General features: G+C 36.9%; 2 protein-coding genes across 2 annotated transcripts; both read right to left on the reverse strand.

The window, feature by feature from the left end:
- Window positions 1–689: 689 nt before the first annotated feature.
- Window positions 690–3,870, reverse strand: LOC141902440 (uncharacterized). The gene is made up of 3 exons (XM_074790158.1): window positions 3,632–3,870; window positions 2,195–2,393; window positions 690–2,060 (listed from the first exon to the last, which is right to left on the reverse strand). Exons 1-3 carry the CDS (start codon window positions 3,686–3,688, stop codon window positions 985–987), a joined length of 1,332 nt encoding a protein of 443 aa, XP_074646259.1. The 5' UTR covers window positions 3,689–3,870; the 3' UTR covers window positions 690–984.
- Window positions 3,871–5,439: 1,569 nt separating this feature from the next.
- LOC141901951 (major facilitator superfamily domain-containing protein 4A-like) lies at window positions 5,440–22,175 on the reverse strand. Its single transcript, XM_074789555.1, has 11 exons — window positions 21,716–22,175; window positions 10,327–10,522; window positions 9,794–10,027; window positions 9,510–9,651; window positions 8,767–8,915; window positions 8,510–8,602; window positions 8,290–8,370; window positions 8,010–8,157; window positions 7,822–7,892; window positions 7,543–7,657; window positions 5,440–5,935 (listed from the first exon to the last, which is right to left on the reverse strand). Exons 1-11 carry the CDS (start codon window positions 22,033–22,035, stop codon window positions 5,763–5,765), a joined length of 1,722 nt encoding a protein of 573 aa, XP_074645656.1. The 5' UTR covers window positions 22,036–22,175; the 3' UTR covers window positions 5,440–5,762.
- Between the last annotated feature and the right edge of the window lie 678 nt (window positions 22,176–22,853).

Here is a 22,853-nt window from a genome sequence, read left to right on the forward strand (position 1 = left end):
TGGAAACTCTGCAGACAGACCTAAATCAAGTAAATCGGAAGTCGTCGAACGATGCCTACGCAGATCTGTCACTACAGGTCTCCAAAAAACCCAAACTCATTACTATATATGGACGTAAGGGCGAAATGGTTATTCATATGTAAGACGTATTTAAGAAAATATGGAGTTGTATAGACAGTCTAATCCGTAACATAGAACTCAGTTCTACGTCCGTATTAACTTATTGATAAATCAAAATTGGTTTCGAGCCGTTGTTCTGCAGACTTTACATACCGATATAGTACAATGGTACGATGTAGGTTGGTTCACCGTGAACGTGCGGCTAACCAGTGAGCCTACGGATAGAAATCTACAGTAGCCTCTATCTTTAACATTATATATTTTCATATAACTTAGCAAGAAATTTCTTAATATCAATCTTTTTTAACACTGGCTCGGGCCGTGCGCGAGGACAACAGTGCTGGACCTGGTGGGGACGCCGGATCGAAACGTGACCGCACCCCAGCGACTTCCTTCGTACCAGCTCGAAAATGGGTTGCAAAGTGTGCAAAGATTCACGAATATCTCATGTGACATCCTTTAACATAGTCAGAGCATTCAATCCTGGTGTCCAGCTGATTGATTCCCCCGCATGCTTCACCAAAATAACTTGAAAAACAACAACAAAACAATCGATTTGTTACGCATAGTTTTGTTTTATGTTCTTAATGCAATATGGTTCTACAAACTGCAAGAGGATAGGTTACGACTTCCAGATAAATTCGTGAAAATCATTGTATCTTATAGACAAGCCAATGTCACCGGATCAAGGGACTGGTCACATGAATGACGTCGCTATGTAAGTCAAACAGTTATCGTCCGGGTGGTTTGGACGATACCTCCGGCACGATTGGAACTAACATTTTCATATCAAGGGAATGCCTTATGTTATATACGGTTCAGCACGAACAGGGATGTGGTTAAATCAAATCGAATGAAAAACGTCTATTTTATAATCGAAATTTGTGTTAAAAAGTAAAAGATTATCAATAAGAAAATACACTCGTACATCGCAAATGAAGATATTCCCATTCCACTGTGTACGGCGTACTCAGCGTTATTTGGTACTATAGTAGTACCGGTAGTTGAGATGGATTTAGTTTTGATATTGTTTTTGTGTTTGAATTCAACTGTAAAAGTTATCGTCTTTTTAACTTCCCGTTTGATAGCATAACACGTGTACGACGAAATAGACCGTTTGTTTCCCAAGATGAGAAACTGCGCTGTCCAGTAAGAATTTCCACGACGTATCAATATAGTGTCAGACCAGATTGTCCGATTGTCGCGAGTCCTTTGCAAAGCTATTTCAGGTTTTCCGCCCGCAATCGCTGTACAATAAATACAATCCTCTGCGCCTTTTCTAATTTTCAAAACCCGAGTGTTTTTATCGTAGTTCCCCGAACAAGACTCCAAATATACAGCTTCGACAGCGGTTGGGGATTTTTTCAGATTTACCTCGGCGTACAAAGTATAATTTATATCTAAACCGTAACGTTTAAGTCGCGTATCTGTAATCGTCGTAAAATACAGACCCTCGTCTGCTCTGGAGAACCGATCAAACCTTAGCCGGGAAAATGCATCACGAGCGGTAGCATTCAATTTGGTTGATCCGATTTCCGAAACGGCACCGGGTGGTACAGTAACAGTAGCTGCTTGGTTGATGTTCTGATGTGATAATCGCCGTCGCAAAACTAAAGGCTTCCATTTAGATACTAGGCCCGAAATGGCCATTGAGGATGGATCGTTGATCGAGAATTCCACAACCAAACTAGCTTTTTTGCCGTAATCGTGGGTTTTGAATCTTTGCACCCGAGGTGACGCAGTTCGAACAAGTATTGGATCCTGCCTTCCGACTAGTAAGGGACTTAATGTTACAGATAAATCTACCTGGAAACTATAACATCCAGATGCAAATATCGAGATTCGCGTCGCCTCCTTATCCCGCCTCCCGACATTGTACATGTATCCCATGAAATGATATTTGTCGGCGATTTTCGTCAAAACAGTTTGCACGGCTCGATCTAGAAATAAATACAAATAATCACACGTTTTTATGGGGATCTTCTTTTTCATCAAAACATTTCCCGAAACTTAAGAAAAAAACAAAATCATCGGGATTCACTTCATATCATCATTTGAATTTGATTCATCATACCGAGATCTACAACGCGATAAGACAGCTTCGGCTTGCGATGCAGTCGAGCTTGGCGATACCACTGCACGGTTACGCTGTCAGCATTAGTCTGGAAACGAAGGTCTATAGACGCCCTGCCGCCGACTTCCATTTTGTCCAACGTTAGAACCAGTATCTGTGGCAACACCACAGTGGGACCACAGTCATCCGTATTAGCGGGCTTAAAAGGAATAAAGAGATTTATCATCAATCACTTTGATTACAATGTTCATGTCATGTCGCTTTAGTGTCTTATCAGCCTAACCACAGATGTCACACCGCATGGGCGAGAATTTCAGAACTTCAAATCGCGAATCAAATATTAAAAAGGTTTCAGATAAGATGGTCCGTATTGAGAGACACCTTATGATAAACATTGGCGCGATCCATTAGGTAATTGATGAAATGTTACGTTACTCGCAGCGGGAATAGTGTGGGTATACTAATATATATTAGACCTTTTTGTCGATTGCATCGTTGGTTTTTAACGGCATAGCGTAACTTATTATGAATAGCAAATAGTACTATTACTACCGTATTAAGTGCAAATTCTGACTTGAACGAGATTGTGCCTGAGGCGTTCATATTCGACATTAAACTGGATTGAATACAGTACTTTATAAATAGTACACGGGCGTAATTGAATAACGCGTCGTGTTGCGAAAAACACGAGATCGTGACCAATTGCTTCATGCAATGGATTTATGATGCAGATGTAATCGACGACGATGCATTATTTTCTCGCTCCTCCGCACGATTTATGTTCAGACTATAGCTAGAAAAAACCCCAACTTTATTCCCATTTTTTATTTCAGAGCTTGTCTTAAATATGATATATATACACGTAGACAACTAGAACGAACTTGTTCAAAGCTCGAGCGCTATACAATAGCATATATATTTTACTATACGTTATTTATTCAATTGTGTACATACACGTTGCACGGTCTCTTGTTCAGTTCATGGAGCATTTTAATGTCGGCTTGATCGACATCATTTTGCTGTTTAAGTGCGATTTAGGTATCTGGTGAAAATGCTTCGCCGAAAAACCCGTTATAAAATGCCAGTCGGAAAATCAGCAAAAGTGGTCACTCCCTTGATTAAATATTACTACCCTACGAGTGTACTATAATATTAAATTTATCAATCTGGGAGCAAATCTACGATAGCTTCTTGTTACTACAATGCAAATTAGCAACTTAATAGTTAGGCTTAGAATTTGAATTAGATTTCGGAGCCAGTTCCTTAATTAGTAAGATGGAGTCTGGAATTAATTCATGTAATATTTTTCCTTTCATGTATTTATTTAAGAGTTAGCGTCAAACGTAACTTTCAACGCTGTATATCTGGGCCCTGCGCTTTGAATTTATAATATACAAGTTTCAATTATTAAGTTGTCCATAACGTAAAACAGCTTACCTTGATTAAAAAAGCAGCTAGAATATAGGATAAAACTAGATACGAAGCCACGGCCATATTCGATGCTCCTCTCCTCGTTTTTTTAGATTTATCACCACTTTAGTTAGATACGTAGTCTCTTTTCTAATCTACGCTAAAACTGCTGTAGACCGAAGCGAAGAACAAGCAACGAATTAAACTCGAACTCACTGCTTAGATACGAACATTCTGAACGACGCATAGAATTCGTCTGCAACGTGCGTTCACGTCATTTACTTCGAAGGTAACGACACGACAGGCGAAAAACGAATGAATGTCCTGTCATCTAATTTCGTCGTATATCTTTACCAGAAAGTAATTAGCGCAATATGCCTTTGAAGCTGGATCATCTTCAAAGGAAAGAATTTCGATGTGTCGGAAAGCTGAAATATTCGACGCGTTATGTGGGCAGATTTTACGATTGTTGCTGTTCAGAGCTCCTTCCAACGATTTCCGCGTATAACTGTCGGATATTTCATACGTCTTTCTCTAATGCAAGTGTTGCTGCAATAAATCCTTCATTTTGTGTAATTGCAAAATGATGACGATAATAAACATTTAAGTAATTATTCATCCACAATCAACACTGCCATCTGAACAACGGCACTAAATAGTAACGAAAAGTTTTATATGGGACATCTTTTGTTTGTTTTGCTAGTTTTATTTTGTTCCATATAGATCTAATACAATCTGCTATGTTTGGGAATTTTTAAGGCTATTTCCACAATTGAAATATGTCCTATTATGCCTACATACATCATTTGTGACATCTACAGGCATGATTGTTATTGTGTGGCTGGATTTCGGAGGCTCCGTAAAGTCTCTACTTGGTAGATGAATCCGCGCATGTTAGTAGCGGTCCGCCACCTAGTTTTACCTCGTTATCCTCATCGACAAAGCAAAATACGTTATCTCGCGTACGAAAAAACACTCGAACATTGCATGGAATCTTTAAATAAATTATTTATTCAACCAAACTGGTTTTGTTAATAAAACACAGTCATTAAAATGATTAATGAAAATAACATCGTATATTTAAATAAATATACTTAAGAACTTTACCAGTGTTCAACAATAAACAGTTATCGACTAATTTCACAATTTCCATAAATCACATGTTTATATTATTTCAAGAACATTATTCCTGAAAAATGATAAAACCTAAATAATATGCAGAGTTCTAACTCGACACTCAAATCAAGCGTATTTAAAAGTTCTTAAAGTCTAAAATCGATCTAAAGTACCAAATGGGTTGATCTGATATATTCCATTCGATATTACAATATTTCTTTCAAATTTACATATTTTGAGATGACGTTTGACATATTACAGATTTACAGAGAACGACGCCTTGCAACATAACGCAAACTATAATACCACTTTACAATACTGTAGACGACATATTCGGAAAGGCAACGTACATGGTACAAATCATTTTAGTTACTTATTAAACCAACAAAATTATGAAAAATAACGCTGACAAGATAGGCCACTTTTTATCATTGATCGACATTATTCCATTACGTTCACAACGGACAAGCTTATCATACAGTGACATGGTTCATGGAAATTCAATTTTATCGTTGAATTGTCTTTCCATTCATTAATACCGATCTAATTATGTGACTATGTACATTTTATATGTTACCATTTCATGCAGATATGTCTATGTTTAAAGTTTTTTTATTTATTCATTTATATAACTACAGAGGCGCACGAGGCAATCTCACAAAATACCACATAACGTAAAGTACACATCTCAATCAACCACATATATATATATATATATATATATACATATATAATATACGTATATGTTTAAATCACCAGAAATGAAATTGATCAGTAGGCTACAACTATACTGGCTGTTTAATATTGCATAAATAATCGCAGATTGAGGAATCTACGAATGATATACATTAAATATATTATCGCCTTCAACGAAATATTTCTTGTAATTTCTTGTAAGTATTTACTTGACTCTAATTCTTCTATGATGAATCAATCTCACAGCAGGAGAATGTATGATATATTCGATTTTTTTATTTCTCGTTCGTCTTTAATTCGAAGCTATTAGTAAGCAACGAGTTGTTTAATATCTATTAAAGTCTAATCACTTTGTCGTCAGTTCATCTTCTTCTTCGACGTCTTGACCGACCATCTCGATGCTGCTGTTACTTTCGGACATACGGGAATAATATTTAATCGTAGTTGGCACGGTGCTCTCATTTTGTAGCTTCTTCATAGCGATACTTTGGCACCAAATGAAAGAGCTCGGTCGACCGACTGAAAATGAAAGAAAATGCATCCTTTATTTCATTGGACGGGGGTGAAAGCTACTAGCTGGCTCTTCAGTCAGTATCCTAGAGATGGTAAAGAATTAAGATAAAAGATGTTTAAAAACAAAGAGTATTTTTCCCACGACTGAAAAGCTGTAAGGAAAATCGACCCACAGACACAAAAGAAACGCTTGTTTGACATATTCTCAAAGACCGAAGAGCAAGAGACGTATTTCATAGAAAAATAACCACTCGCTATCGATGATCACGAGGGTGAAGGAATTTGTACCTAAATAAATACAAAGATGACCTTAAATATAGGGTCAGCAGTTTGATATTTCGAAATTTTATTTCACCGTTGACAAATCATGAATACGCACGTCTCTACGGCCTTCGGTTTGAAGATAGATTTTTCCTTCGTTACAGATTACAGGATGTGTATGAGAATACAAACAAGATTATCTTTCTAAAAAGTTATGTGTACACGGAAAATCAAAAATTCTTCCACCTAGAGATAAGGCAGGCAGATAGTGGAAAGGTTCACCTTGGGGACAGTTACTAAGGTTAAGGGACCACGAAGTGCGGGTAGTTAGTTTGATGTAGTTTGAAATTGCATCCTTTATGTCAACTTACAAATCTTTCCCATATAGATCGACATAATGATGCATGTTTAATCTGGCAGCGTATCAGGAAACATGGTTTAGCACGATTAAGACAATGACTCAAATTGTAAATTGTATAGGCCTATAACAAGGCGATACACGATTATATAGATCTATCATGATTATCAATTATCACTTTAGATTCTCATAATAAATATAACCATATGAAGATGAGATCATTGTCTACAGCTAACACTGTTTTAGAGACGACGCCCATGCAGAAACATCTGTCACTGTCAAATACGTTTCAAACCTTTGGAGACGGGTAACTACTGAGATTTATCTTTTCCCTCGCCAGTATCTGTTACCGAATCATCGTTTTCCCCGCTTTTATCGTTGTTCACGTCTTTATCGATGTTATTAGTATCACACCCTGGGTGACTAGGGCTGGATTCCCTGTCTTGCAGATGTGGTGGAAGTTTAAAATGATGCCCATTCTGCACAGACACTGAAAGTGAGGAGTATCGAGTACAAATCGCTATTATTTTGAAAATGCTTATATGCCTTGAAAATATAAGTTTATATGAGTAAAGCACAAACGATTAATGTCTAAATAAAGATATTGTTCATGTTCATATGTAAGATCCACAGTTTTAGATATAGGGTTTATCCGTATTTTTTTCAATTTGTGTGTATATATACATATATCATACATATATCATACATATATAAATGAATAAAGCAGACTAGCAAACCCGAATGCAAAACACTTCAAACTGAGAGGTATAAATCACACATTTGAAAAATTCTTACAAACATTATATCATGAGATCATGCATTGCTTCGGAAGCCGATCTTGGATCCTTCTTGCTATTTCAGGAATTTAAAAAAATCCAAGATGGCTGTCAAAGGCATATATACTTATCATGCATTGCTTGGCGTACATTGAACAATTCACGAGATTGAATAATCTTAATATTATATATGTATGTATAACGAAAGGGTTTCTTACGCTGTTTCGGCGTTTGGCGTCCGATAATCGTAATTGGTATGAACACCAACAGGGAAGATATGCACATGATGTTTCCAAAGACTAAAAAACTAACGGGACCCAACGAAACAAATATCTGAAACAACAATTCAAGGCAATTTGAATAATAGTAGACATCACGTTATTAACAAAGTTTCAGCAAATGAATACGAATGATCAATCATTGTCAGTAGCTCTTTCCTACAGTGCCAAATGTATGCTGGATGTTGACAACGACTGACAAACTATAGAATATCTTACATTTCCAACAACGACTGGAAACACCATTTCTCCCATAGCGGCTATAGTTACGATGTACGCTGTTATGGTAGCTGTAGAATAATGTGTTTTGATGTTAGAATATTCACTGGGATCGGAGATGAAATTGGAAAATTTGCAACAATTTTAGAATCGAATCATAGAGGAACAAATTGGAGAACAATATTTACATGTGACGTCGATATATTGTTCAGCTAAAGCAAGGGCGGTTGGTGTTATACTACTTAAAAACATGCCGAATGCGCATGTTCCAACATACAAGGCTGCGTGGTCGTGACGTAAAGCTAACATCAGCGCCATAGATCCTATACAACCTATCTGTAAATACAAAAAAATATATACAGCCCGAATCAGATTTCATCTAGATGGGCCATTTAATTGCGAATCTTCAACGAACACTATCCCGCAGTGATAGAGGGACCGGGGGCCATTTAATGGCCGCATACTTACAATGTTACCTAGCAGCATGCAACCAGGAGCGACTTTAGTAGCGACAAAAACAGCGAAGAGGCGCCCTAAAGCAAATGCACCCTGAACAGAAAAAGCATAATGTGTGTAAGACAATACGAAGTACAGTTTTGTATGCATAACCAGGATTAAGGGGGCGGGGCAATCTATTTTTGAATGCTCTCTCTTAACAAATTCAGACGTTGGTGATTTTTTATTTTACCCAATAGGCCGCATTTAGATAGGCTCCTTCGGTTCGCTGCATACCAGCAATGCTCTTCAAACCATATGTGTACACATAACCACCAAATGCTGACTGGAAACGATCGGAAGAAAAATACATATCAATATATAATTCACATCGGTTCATCGATTTGTCAAAATAATGTTCTTGTCTCGAACAAGACAATACGACATGTTCAGAATAATGCTTAGAATAAAGAAAAGATTTAATGAATAAAGCTAAAATAGATTACTCACTTGTAGACCATCGAATAGGAACAATAATATTCCGCTGAATATCGTGATTGTGATGACTTGCGATCTACTTGATGCACAGCACCTGTTTTTGTTCTGGTGAAGATATTCTTGTTGTTCCCACATCCACTGACCAAATCTACCAGCCCCATCTGAACAAGAGAATGAAATGAAAATGTGCCAGAAACGTTTCACAATCATCCTTTAATCACCTGACATATCACGCAGTAGATAAGATAAAAACCCACTATTTAAAAATTAAAAGAAATCTAAAATCGAGAATTTATTTATTGAAACAATCTAAAATATAAGAACACGACGTTTCGATCTCACACTAGAGATCATCGTCGACGATGATCTCTAGTGTTCTTTTAATTTTTAAATAGTGGGTTTTTTATCTTATCATTTGTTCACCACGTTTGAGTGCGGTTATCGTACCATCACGCAGTACAGTGCTATTAGCACCTACAATTTAGTGGCAATTTTGTTAAGTGGCAAAAATATGATGTATTGACAAAATTTATTTATTTCATTTATTTCTCTGGATTTCACCTGAATTGATTGAATAAAATATGTATCATTGCTGCTGGTTTTGCAATTGAAGAGCTTTGCTTTAAAATGTTTTAAGGTTATTCAGTCGAGACACCAACGACGGTGTTTGAAATGGTTAAACGCGAAGTGCTGCATGGACGACGATTCAAATCAGCTGAACCGCCCCAAACCAAACCATCATGGTAATAACTAACCTTTACGGGAGCTTTGCTTACTCTTGTCAATATCATCGTATCCATCTTTCTCCTCGGTTGCATCTTCATCAGGCTCGACTAGATTACCGTGGTCATTACGTGTTCGGTACGCGATATACGTCGCCAAAAGTGGTATAGGCACCTGGAAATGCGATTACGATATTGTTTCAGTACTGCAAGCTGAATTAGTTAACTCGATTTTAAATATATGCATCCTTTTGAAACAAACAGTAACAAAAAATGACATCTATAACTTTATCTATAGCAATAAGAGGGAAACTTACTTGTAGAAGAGCCATTATCCAAAACGCGTATTTGACATGAGTTTCTATCTGAGCTTCGAATAGCTCTTCTTTAACTAATGTGACGTTGACAGCTAGAGCTTGAAGTTTTGGTGTATCTGGAGATTCAGCCATCGTGATGTTTCCGATAAACGTTGAACAATCTTCGTTCAATAGAAACGGCTCCGCAATCATAGGACTAACAAAAGCACCAAGCCCATAACAGAAATGCATTGCCTAAAAAAATCAAAGTTGATAGAGTTCATCGAATAAAAAATTGGCTGATACTAATCAAAACAATGCAAGGAGTCTTAGATTAGAAGACAGTTAGTTGATATTCACTTATTATTTTACGTCGGTTTATTGACGCAATATGAACGAACAATCATCTGTATCCAGAATCTTGTAGTTGCTTTTATTCTATCAAGCAGTAAATTGCCGCGGTATTTGTACTATTTGTACTAATTTCTACAATTTCGAGTGTTTATGTTTTCCTAGCCATCAGAGTAAGCAAACATGCAAATTATTTTGCTTACTTGTAAGAAAGGCGTGACAAATTCCCCATAAAGTTTTATCATTAGCAGATTAGCCAGGCAGTCTATACATCCCATATTGAGACCCATGACAGCAAGGACAGCCGCTAATACACCTATACTCCCACAGAAAGACAGCAGAAACATACAAGTTGGCAATAAGATGGTAGCTACTGTCAACATCAGGTTCGCTCTCAGTCTGGAAAAAAGATATCGAGTTATCATTATTGTTTAGACAAGGGGAAATGAAATTATTCACGATTCTTGACTTTCAGATATCTTATGCATTGAAACGATTTTTATGAGGTTTTTCATTTATCAAGTATACTATTCCAATATGTCCTCCTGGGGTATTATAGCCATCACCGAGACAGCCCCATCACCAACAGAACCCAAAGCCTGTGTCACGGGAATCCAAATAGTAACACCAGAGGTAAAAATGCCAGAAGGAAATATGCCGAAAATTAAGTGAACATGAGAGTTCAGTGCATTGGATAGATATTCTCATTTACACTAGATGACATACTATAAGATTTTACACATTGGATGCACCGTTTAGATATAACATATTCTAGAAAATACAAAATTAGGATTAAATGCACAGTCATTTATTCCTTTCACACAATCATTGCTTATCGTTGATGGATATTTTGTCCGATTCTAGATCAAAAAGTCAGATGATATATCAAATCTACAATCGAATGTGCATATTTTCTTCTGGCATTTCTACCGCTGGCATTTTACCTTTTAGATTTCTACCTCTTGTATTATTACCGTGTTTCGATCATGATATAGTTTTTGAATTAATGATTATTAAATGAGGATATTTTGTTAGTATTAGCCTAAACCGTGAAGAGCGTTAGTTGGACTTATTGATAGCTTTAGATGAAAAATAAGGATAGGAAAGGAGCATTTCAGACAATTCATATATGTCGAGTGTATTTCATATATCAGTTGATGCTTTGGACTTATACTGCGTTCCGTAAAGGTAATTCGGTTATACGTATATCAAATCTGTCACCAGAAGACAGATTCTATCTAAGACAAGGGAACGTAGACAAGAAAATCAGATCATTTTCTGACGAAAATTGTTGCCGACGTTAGGAATCTGATTATGTAACCCATTATCCAAGCTCGGCTTGCCCATCAAAGTCTAATGGTCTCACCAAAACCGTTCAAACGAACTTCATACTTACAAAGACATTTGGCCGCTAGAAGACAAAATGAAGAAATAAATAGATCTTACGACTGACGTAAATGACTTAGGTCTGAATGTGTGGAATTGGTGCGTAAGGTGGTCGTTAGTTAATCCTATGCGTGTCTTAAGAAATAATGTTTTAACACCTACAAAAATGAAGTATACTAAGACCCACAATTCTATCTACGCTGGTCATCATTTCAAGTAAATCAGTTGTCATTAGCAATATCAGATGTGGCTTTCTCATGGATATTGATTCTCGTTTTATGATGTCATTTTTTGGGCATAAACTACACAATTCTTTTCGCAGGTGGGATGGCGAAATCCGACTTATAGAGCAACTTGCTTTGAAACAAATTGGTTGTTTTTCTATGTTTTTCTTTTTAGAACTCAAATTGTCACAAGCGCAATCAGTTTCTTGGAACTAGCGTGACGTTGGCCTAATCAGCAGAAAGTAGGTTTCGCGCACGTAGGCGTTCTTCCGTGATTCTATAAATCGTTCAAGGAAATGAGAGTTCTCTGTTCTGATAAACTGAAATCTTGATGACTGCCCTCGAGATCTGGACTGGCTGCTTCTATTTTTGGGAGGAGATTCAGTCCGAGTTCAACGAAATCCCCAAATTTAATCACCGGATCTCTTTATACAAATGGACGATAGAGAATGATCTCCGCTGATTCTGAGTTTACGCTTCAATTAGTTTCTAATCAGTCATCGGAGACATTAGTGACGTTATAGCCTAGAAATAAGCTACTATCTCGATCGAAAAGGCTCCATATAAAACCGAGTCGTCACAATTAAAGATAGGTCGCTATACCCAGAAGTCTGCCGTACTACGAGACAGATGTCGCGTTTGATTTATGAATTGAATTTTCCGGCAATTTCGTTTCGATTACGTTTATAGGAGACATATTGCGCTAGTAGTCTCGTCAGGGTTAGGGTTACATAACAAAATGATGATTCCTTGTGAATTTTCGGTTTAATCCACGGCGATCCAACGTCTGCCGACGTTCTGAAGGTTTCCCATACATATTTTTTACTTCATCGCATTATATTCCACTAATCAATCCAAGTGCGTTTCGTCTTTCGCTTCAGTTGTTTGATGTAAACATGGAAACTGTCACAATAAACAAATCATAATTGCCGTCGCTCGGCGGTGCACGGATTGCTTCGTTTGCATTGCGATATCAACGCCTATACATACTCCTCCTCGTACCAGGCATATTATCATGGAGATGTTGTTTGAAACGAAAAAGATTCTATATCACTTTCGTAAAATTGGTTCTAATCTACCAAACTCAAAAAGTGATTGTAATATTTAAAGACCAATTGCGTAGGTTGATCTAGTCCATTTTTAACAACAGTAAAATAGTGCCTAGCAGCTGTTCGTATGTTACTTCTCCCCAGGGAGAGATGTCCGATAAATGGTTTGAGTAATAAGCTGTGGGTAATAATACCAATTTAATGGAACGTTGATTATTAAAGAATTATTAAAGAAGTTTCCAGTTTCTAGGCGCCATTTTGTGGCGGTCCCTCGAGGTCCCCATTGTTGCGATAATTTGCGCTCATTTTTAAAACATAAGTTTAGATTGAATATCATATAGTTCTGCAGTCCCTTGCTTGACGAAATCAATTTATACACCATTTTAAAGGAAATGAAATTCAAATATTTGCTGGCGATTCTTGGAATTTTTGAACGCAACAATGATGAACAGTGACGATGTGAAACCAAGGACCGCATATCTTAACCGCGCGTAAAAGAAATCGCAATATCTATTAATTTTAAAATATCTAAGTATCTCTTAAAGCTGTATTTCCAATTTTCACAGAGGTTAAAGAGGGTTATTTGCAGTTTAAGCCTGCGTTTAATTTTTTTGAATATCTTTACTGACGACTGATCTGTACCCGCTTGAGTTTGAGATTACGCGCAAAAGGGGTCTCCCACTGCGCGCCGCCATTTCACTGAACATTGAGATTTGTGAAAAGAAATCGCAGAAATAAGATTTTATACTGGTTTGTAATTATTAATATTGCTTCTGATGGTTATATATTACCTTTATTTTCGTATGGTTGAAAATGGACTATGAGTGCTTTGATGAATTTGAGTTTTGTAGCGTTGGGAAATTAAAGGATTTCCTGTAAGAGTGGGGACTTTCCGTGTTGGTTGCAAATGTGGCCTAGTTGAGAACCTAATTTGCGTTTCAACCGAATGTACCACTCATGGTTGGACACTAGAAAAAAATTCTAAGTTTTTATATATTTTTGAATATGTGGCGCAGCTGAAAGTTGCCAAACTGGACGTTGACCCCCTAAAACAGAATATCAAATGGGGGACAGATATGAACCCCTTTAAATATTATATTGGAATTTTATATCAGTAAGGTTTTCTGGTCGATGTTTTCCAGCAAGAAGGTTGAGATTCAGTAAATTCATCGTATGATCCCAGAATGAGGGATTACCAGAGAGGGAAATGTGTTAAATATGTCCTAAGCGTTTAAATTGACTGGCACATTTCACCATCGACTCTAAAGCGTTTGATTTCACCGAACACAAAATCGGCGCTAGGCTGGACGGGCTGTATACGACAATTCCTCAACTGGGTCACTCAAACTTCAATAGCGGGACAAACCGGACCCCGAAACCAGCTAAACGAATTGCCCCGCCAAAATACGGTACAAACAAGATATGGATTATCATCTCAAAATATCCCCATGGAAAATGTGAAGAAATCAAATTGCATTTAAAGATTTCTTGTCGCAAATCTCAATGTTCAGTGAAATTGCAATGCGCAGTGGGAGACCCCTTTTGCGCGTAATCTCAAATTCAAGCGGGTACAGATCAGTCGTCAGGAAAGATATTCAAAAGATTTTAACGCAGGCTTAAACTGCAAATTACCCTCTTTAACCTCTGTGAAAATTGGAAATATAGCTTCAAGAGATACTTAGATATTTCAAAATTAATAGATATTGCGGTTTCTTTTACGCACGGTTAAGATATGCGGTCCTTGGTTTCACATCGTCACTGTTCTCAATTGTTGCGTTCAAAAATTCCAAGAATCGCCAGCAAATATCTGCATTTTATTTCCTTTAAAATGGTGTATAAATTGATTTCGTCGAGCAAGGGGATGCAGAACTATATGATATTCAATCTAAACTTATGTTTTAAAAATGAGCGCAAATCATCGCAACAATGGGGACCTCGAGGGACCGCCACAAAATGGCGCCTAGAAACTGGAAACTTCTTTATTGTATAACAGTGAAAAGGGTGCTATAGAAATAAGATCACTATCATTAAACGAGAAAACAATTTTATGTTTATAGACGAAATGGCTAAATTTTCAAATTATTATGAAATAGATATACTTAAAAAAGAAAAACAATTGAAATATACATAAACATGTTATTCTACTCATATTGAAACCACAAACAGGTTAGTAGAATAGTTATACCAAAGCAATTTCGTGAAAGATTCATACGTTATCTATCTCTGCTAATTGATAAAAACCTGCATCTCGTGTATTTAGCAAAGCAAGAACATAATGTATATTTTTATTTCAGAACTGTTGATGGTCACGTTGATTAGCATCTCATACTGATGGCCACCGGGATGTTTACCGCCAGATAATCCCCCATTAGAACTCTTGATCTAGTCGGTACTCAGGAAATTGACTGCACGGTGATTTGGGGTGGATTGATGGTTAAGCCCCGACCGCGACTGAACATCGACCTAAAACTCAATGAGCCTGAAAATACGCATTCTATAGCTGAAGATGACGTTTAGCGCACACGAGGAAATGGTGACGTAGACACATTTTGAGCTAGCTGTATAGAGATTTAATATCGAATATCGAATATTGAGTTGTGTTTTCTCTAGTGCGATGCATTGACTAAAGACCATATTGCGTTTTGAAATATGAAAATATGAAATATGAAATATGTCACAAATAAACCATCGACAGGAAAAGCACCTGTCGCCCGTCGTATTGTGTATGACGTTCAACAGTAAGGAATGTGTCTAAATGTATAATTTTCATATTAATGGCATCAGATTCATCGATCATTGGATTCAATTTATTTCCAGAATGTAAACCACTAGCTAGAAATCACTAGAAATTGAAGAAATATTTGAATTTCAATTCAAATTCATACAAAGGGCGCCAAACAATTTATAATTCCACTCGTATCCGTTATTTCAAATTGTTGATTGATCTTTTCCCCTAGAATCCCTAGAGGAATTCATTCACTAATGTTCCAATGGCTCGTTTAAGCACATGTGAATTATGGAAATTGTTTGGAGATCATTGAAATTCTTTATTTACCGAGCCTCTAAAAGAGCGCTTTCTGAAACACTGTGATGTGGAGAGGAAACAGTTTATTTGTTTCTAGGTGATCTTTATAAAGAATGATTAATTTGGTCCTCACCAGACCAATTCCATTAGGCAGCTTGTGTTGCGTAACACGAAAAAATTGTACACGTCTCACTCAAATTTTCGCATATCGGAATCAGTTTCACAGTTGTGGCTTTATATCTGGATTTAGTAACTGACAACTCAGTGTAGAACAGGGTGTTCTATCAAAAGGGTTCGAAAATATGTTGAAGAGATTTGGTCGATAATATATATATGTTCTATTATATTGACAGATTTTGCTGGCCACAGCTGCCGCTGTCAAACAATAGGCCTATTGACGATGGTTTATTATTTTCAATTTTTTCAGCCCGTGGGGTTCGAGATATAAGATTAAACATAGATATAGCGAAATAGTGCATTGTGTAAAAAAAATCTAATACATCTATACTGCTACGGATCAACTAATTTGCCATTATTTGCCAACTATTTTCTTTTTCGGAAGTGAAACAGCACAACTTCAGGCATTGACCAATCCTCATCAGTAACACCTTTCATGGAATGAAAATTTCAAATATATCCTCAGATGTAAGACCAGAATGAGACAAATTTTATCAATATTTTAGCCTTGAATAGTACTTGATGCTGTTGCAGACATCGCTTTGTGGGTTTCTGATGGTAACGTGTGCTTCAAACAAACTAGCCCATTTGTGGACCGTGATTTCAGCAATCATTCACCAAAATCGGGAAGACTTATTAAAAAAGAAAGTTTCATAATGATTCCTCATTTCCCGATTAAAGTGTGTAGCGCACCATCGCCGTCTTGCCTCAGGGCGTCATAACACGTGAATCATTTCAATTTTTCAGACGGATAGCTTACAACGTCAGCGAGGGCTTCATCAAAAATCAGTATACAATCGCACACGAACCACCTGATAGGAATTTCATATGGTACAGCAAGATGACGCCTAGCGATTTCGGGGTTTATCAAGCGAAATAAATGATGATTGTGCGTGATTGACCGGCAGGACATTATCAATTCGAAGTAGAGACATCGCTGAGCTTCGCGCAATATGGCACAAAATTTTAAAGCTCCAACTAAATAATAATAATTGTCATCTGTACGGAAATTATATCGTATAGTGTGCTTAATTGTATTGAAACACCTCTTGATTTTCTCGAGTGAATTATTAAGCGCACACATACCAGCATCGCCACAGCTGTCAAATAAGCACGTACAAATTGAACATAGTCTATAACTCTTATTAATTTAACAAAAATAGTTAGGTATATGTTGTAATACCGAGTCGGTATCGGTATTTACTACTCAATGTCGTCTATATCATCTGTTTATAAATTTTGATGCATCGTACATCTCAAAAGTTTGAAATACTTTGCGATACGGCAAACAATCAACAACGCCTTGATATATCACAAGATTCACAGGAAGGTGATATATCACGCAATTAAGTATCTCATAATAACATCCATTATTCATGGGTATGCACCTAGAATGGGAAACCTACACGGTCAAATTGCTCCCAGTAGAACTAGATATTGAAATTAATAACCATATTATGTAAATAGCGTTTAGAATTGAAGATGTGTAAATCGTTACATGCGCTTTAGTTGACCCCACAACATGTGAACCTAACGGGCGAAAATATGTTTGGAAGACCACTTTTCAATTCTTGATTAATATGTCCAATATTCATTTGATATCCACGTAACGTGAAATGTATATATTTAGAACAACATTTTAATGGGCTTTAAGCAGAAGAATTTGCTGGTTAATGTTCCAACTGCATTAAAAAGTAAATTTTACGTATACGAATTGATTAGAATGGGATTCAATATTGAATCTAGCTCGTCGCGCACGTTGATTAAAATCGCTTGATGGCCATCACATTTTGCGATACGAATTTAGTTTGAAGCGTGAAAATAAATCGTTTTTATAGTCTTCAATCGTCTGAAAGTGAATCGTGGTGATAAAGTCTGTATTTGTAACCATTTCCTACTGCTATTTCAATAAAAACAAACTCGTCTCCAAGGACAAAGAGAAAGTTTGCGTTATATCAATTATAACAAAAGTGTATTTTGTCTGAATTTTTGACAAAAATAACACCTTCATTTTCCCGTAAATAAAATAGAAATAAACCTATTTCGAAATAGGTCAAAACGTAATTAGCTATTCTACCTAAAAGTATAAATATGATAATGCTTCACCATCATAAAATTGATATCATTCTATGAATATTGAATTCATTGAATTCAATTATAGGAAATGGGTAAAACAGCTTGCAGTTATTTCGGGATATGTCACAGACGTAAGGACGGAGGTCTGTATCAGAATTTATGAGTTTAATTGATTACACCGATATATAAATAAATGATTTTTAGGAAACCTTCAAATGTAGCTTAGTTAAAATGTTTAATACTCGCTCTATCCGAAATTACTCGTGTTATGCATATACACATTGATAGGAGACGCTGATCGTAAGTTTAGTAAGAACAAACGTTCGAAATTTCAAAGTCGCCCAACAGCGTTCTGAATTTCATTATGGTATCGCGCAGTGATAAGGTACTAATGTTATTAACTCGCGCTCTTTCAAGCTTTGGTGCTCGTGAGGATTGCAAACAGAGGCATGGCAAATGCAAGTTGATAATTCATCGGTTATTCGCACGCGCAGCTGAACAAAAAATTCTTCAAATATTTGAATTTCTGTATACATATATATTCACATTTTTTAAAGATTGACACATTAGATATTTTCTGATATTTTGTATTGATATTTTAGGTAAATTAAGTGCAATATATAAATGAAAGCAGACAGGAAAATAGTGAAAAACCCATCAACAATCATCAATTGGATTATTCTAAACCCAAAACCTGATGACCAGGTATTGAGTAAGAGAATGACCACTCCCATAAACATTGCTCCAATTATGAATGGAGTTGATTTCTTCCCGTCTAAACAGAAACCTTGTGGGTAGTAAAGCACGCTGCCGGTGACTCAGGAAAAGTTACAAAGCGCCACTCTTTCATCCTACTTGTCACGGGCGGCCAAAATCTTGCTACGCGGCCGCGGGACAGACTAAATCTGAACTGACGGTATTGGTTGAAAATGAAATCGTAAACCGTAATTGATCTCATTCAAGATTACCCACTACTTTATCTATATTTTGGTGGGAAACAGAGACGTAACTTATTCAAATTTGAAAAATTCAAATTCACGCAATCATTATAGCGAAACCAAATGACGTCAAATATGATTGATCTGAACTATTGAATACACTATATATACGCCAGTTGTGCTAACTTCTTCATCGTATACATAATTATCTATCTGATGGCGAGCCGCATAAAAATCACGAAAGGCCAAGCTGACACATCTTCGTGTCGCCAATACGCAGGGCAGACGAATCGAAACGATTTCCCTTCAGAAGCAGATGTCCTTATATCACTTCATATACTTAGTAGCGTTTGCACAGGCAAGTTAAATAGCCCTCGCATCTGTCCATATTTATATGATAAAGAAAATAGCATATTTGTCTAGAATAATGAGCATTCATATGTATGGACATTTATATTTGTTGCACGAAAATACTAAATATGTAACGTATATGAATTATTGATTAGAGTTGAATCGCAAATTCCAGAATAAAAAATTGTTTATTTCTTGCCGAAATGACCCTTTATTAGGCATGTGAACGAACTTATATATTTTGATACACGCTAATATTCCCACGCAAAATTCTACTATCCAGCCGCTACTACATATATGATTGAGGATGATTGTATTACGCATTATACGTACGTACTTTGCGTATTGGTTACTACTTTTCATTCAACGCGTTTCAAATTACGGTGAAATCGTTTGGATTAGTGAAATAATGCGCGCGCTTATTACCATAATTCATTCATTCCATCGTCAAAAAGGGTTAATCTTATCGTTGAATCGGCTTACACCACTACCACATAATGCTAAGCTAATCAAACCAATGAAAGAGTTTAAACTTTCTACTTCTATCCCCGTACATGCGGACTTTGTCTACAGCATCGAGCAAATGAAACGGGACCAATCCAACAGGTGTGTCCACAAACCTCGTTCAGAAAAAACTGGTATTCCAACATATACATACATATACATACAGAATCGTAGAATATATAACTATAGATCTATGGATGGGAGTTGAGAACGAAATAGTAAACCCAATTTGTCTTTATATGAATATTCTGAATATTGTATCCGCTTAGCACAAAGGCATCATCTTACGGGTAAATAATCTCCATGAATGATTATTATCGCGTTGCTTGTTTGATCAAATATCAATCATGACCAACGTAATGGAAATTATCAAATCGTATCAATTGGTGATCACGAAATCTCTTAAGACACTGTTGTGTTCGGATAGAGGATTCGTGCCCGTGTTTCGCAGTTAGTCGACATTTATCAACATTTATCGCCCTGCACTATAATCAATCACTCTATGAAACTCATCATCAAACGTGCGCAAACAACTCTGAAGATTTTAAGAGATTTTTTTTTCAAAATTGACTCGAAACGAAACTATCATCAAAATACGCATGCATAAATCTCATTAATTCACATGAAAAATCTGTTAACATCAAGTTTTTTCAAGACAGTTCAAGACGAATCTGGTGGCATAGGACCACAATTAGGTTGGTAGCTTCAGGAGGCGTAGGGCAGGACCCGAAAAATGATACCTAGAATTCTGGAATTCAAAAGTGAGGCTGGGTATGTGGGGCGACCACTTCTATGCGTATCTAAGATGCTGGCCTAGCACTCATATTAGCAGGATTTCCCCTGGATTTATACACTTATATATGACCTTAACGCTCGAATTTCTTGTTTTTACGATAGGATATAGAAGATTTTGGAATAGCATGGTCTTCAGGAGCTCATTGCAAGACTATGAGATATTCACCACCCAGTACTGATATTCTATAAGTAATCAGTAACTATGTAACGACCACAGTGTGTCAACCATCCGATAACAAAGTCATCAAATATGATAAGCGAACTATACTGACAATAGCTTTCATCAATATGTTTCGAGCAACACTGAAAAAATAATACCTATAATATAGGGTTGTTTATATACCACTTGTTTTTATGATTCGAATATCATTACTGAATTACGCGTGTGATCTACAAGAGTAGGGCAAAGTCACAAAAACTATATCATATTTCCGCCATCACATCATCGACTAAGGCATGAAGTCAATTGTTGTTGATGAATTCAAAATGATTTTTTCCGAAAACATCTAGTTGCTTTAACCAGTGAAAATACCTTAACGCATAGCCTTACTGGGGGTTCCCGATAGAGACTATGGCCAATAAACCCCTTTATATATCTCATTTGAGACTTGTTGTTTGTTCCTATCTCGAATATTTTTGGTCGCAAAAGTGCTATTATACAATACATAGAACTGTAAACAAACTTCTCTTGCGGGTATGAAATGGCGTGATGATGGTGATGATTATATTAGACTAGTCAAATCTAGCAGGCGGTTCCTATCGATTTCTGCGTTAACACATGTTTGTGATCAGATTTATGATCGATTTCTACATGCACATGTTTCAATCGAGTAGTCTAATACACATGCTTAATAATAATATTAATACTTGTAATGCGAAATCGTTTGTATAGGTATAAAACAGATGGACGAGTTAATGCATTTGTTTGCCAGTAAAATTGTACCGCCTTTAATAATCCGATAATCTATATGAAAAGTTAAAAATTCGTGCACTCACGACACATGAAATAAACAGTTTGAGGCGTGAACCTTCGCATTTAAAAAGAAATAATCATTATCTTAACTTACTTATTTGCCATGTAACCAGAAATCATCGAACCAATGAGAACAAAAAATAACTGGGCAAAAAATACCCAGCTCATTGTCTTCATATCGGAGGCAGTTTGACACCCTAAATCCAAAAGGGTGGGGCCCAGGAACGCCACGCACATGCCGAAACTCCAAAATACTGAGCACAAGATAATCGTCGATAGCCATTGTTTTTTGAATAAGGCGGTGAAACTGACTCCTTCAGGAATTCCAGATAACGGAGCACTTTCGCCACGGGTTGATGTTTTTACTGGGAACGGTACCCCCGATGCGGAGGCTTCCAAGTGAGTTTGGGTCATGGTGATTATCCGTCTCAACACAACTGTCCGCTCGATAAAGTATTTTCTAGTCAAATAGTTGAATCTGTGATTGAAAACTCCCTTCTAGGATCCATGGCAGTGTTATCGTTTTTTTCAAAAATATCAAGCGCGAGTCTATCGGAAATGCAGTGCCAGGGTAACAGCCATCTGCGCTCTTACTAGGCTATAGCAGACACTGTTTCAAATTATTGAATCGATGTGAGCGCTTCGCGCGACGGCTGTGTTTACTCGCATTTTATGCCCACAAAACCGACGCGAAAACCTCACTAAGAAATTATCCGAACCTATCAAATTCCGACCTTTGCTAAATTCAAACGGGTGTAACCTGATTATCGCACCAGTGCGTTTCGGCGACACTGAAGTCAGTCATGTAACTGGCGTCTTTTCTGTGGTCAGTATTGAAGTACTCGTAACCGCTACAGTTTACCGGCGACGGGCTTAACTTTTTGCGTGAAATTAACTTCCACATTCAGATTTATACTCGTGGTCATTCAACGACCTCATTAATTCAAAATGTACAGATAGTGATACAGAAAGAAATTGATATTCGTAATTCATCGTAAAGAAGCATATATATATATATATATATATGTATATATCGGGCGGTAGATCGGGAACCCGGACGGGCCATGCACACAATTTTTCAGTAAATTTCCATTTTCACATCTGTAAATTTAATTCCAGCGCATATGAGTGGAACGTAACGGAATACGAAAAAGGACTGTGAAACAAGGTATTTCGCTTCGACTTATCACGATAACGGTCGGTGCACACCCCGCCGGAGACTGGTAAATGTT

This window comes from Tubulanus polymorphus, chromosome 3 (genome assembly GCF_964204645.1).
Source record: "Tubulanus polymorphus chromosome 3, tnTubPoly1.2, whole genome shotgun sequence".
Taxonomy (NCBI): domain Eukaryota; kingdom Metazoa; phylum Nemertea; class Palaeonemertea; order Tubulaniformes; family Tubulanidae; genus Tubulanus; species Tubulanus polymorphus.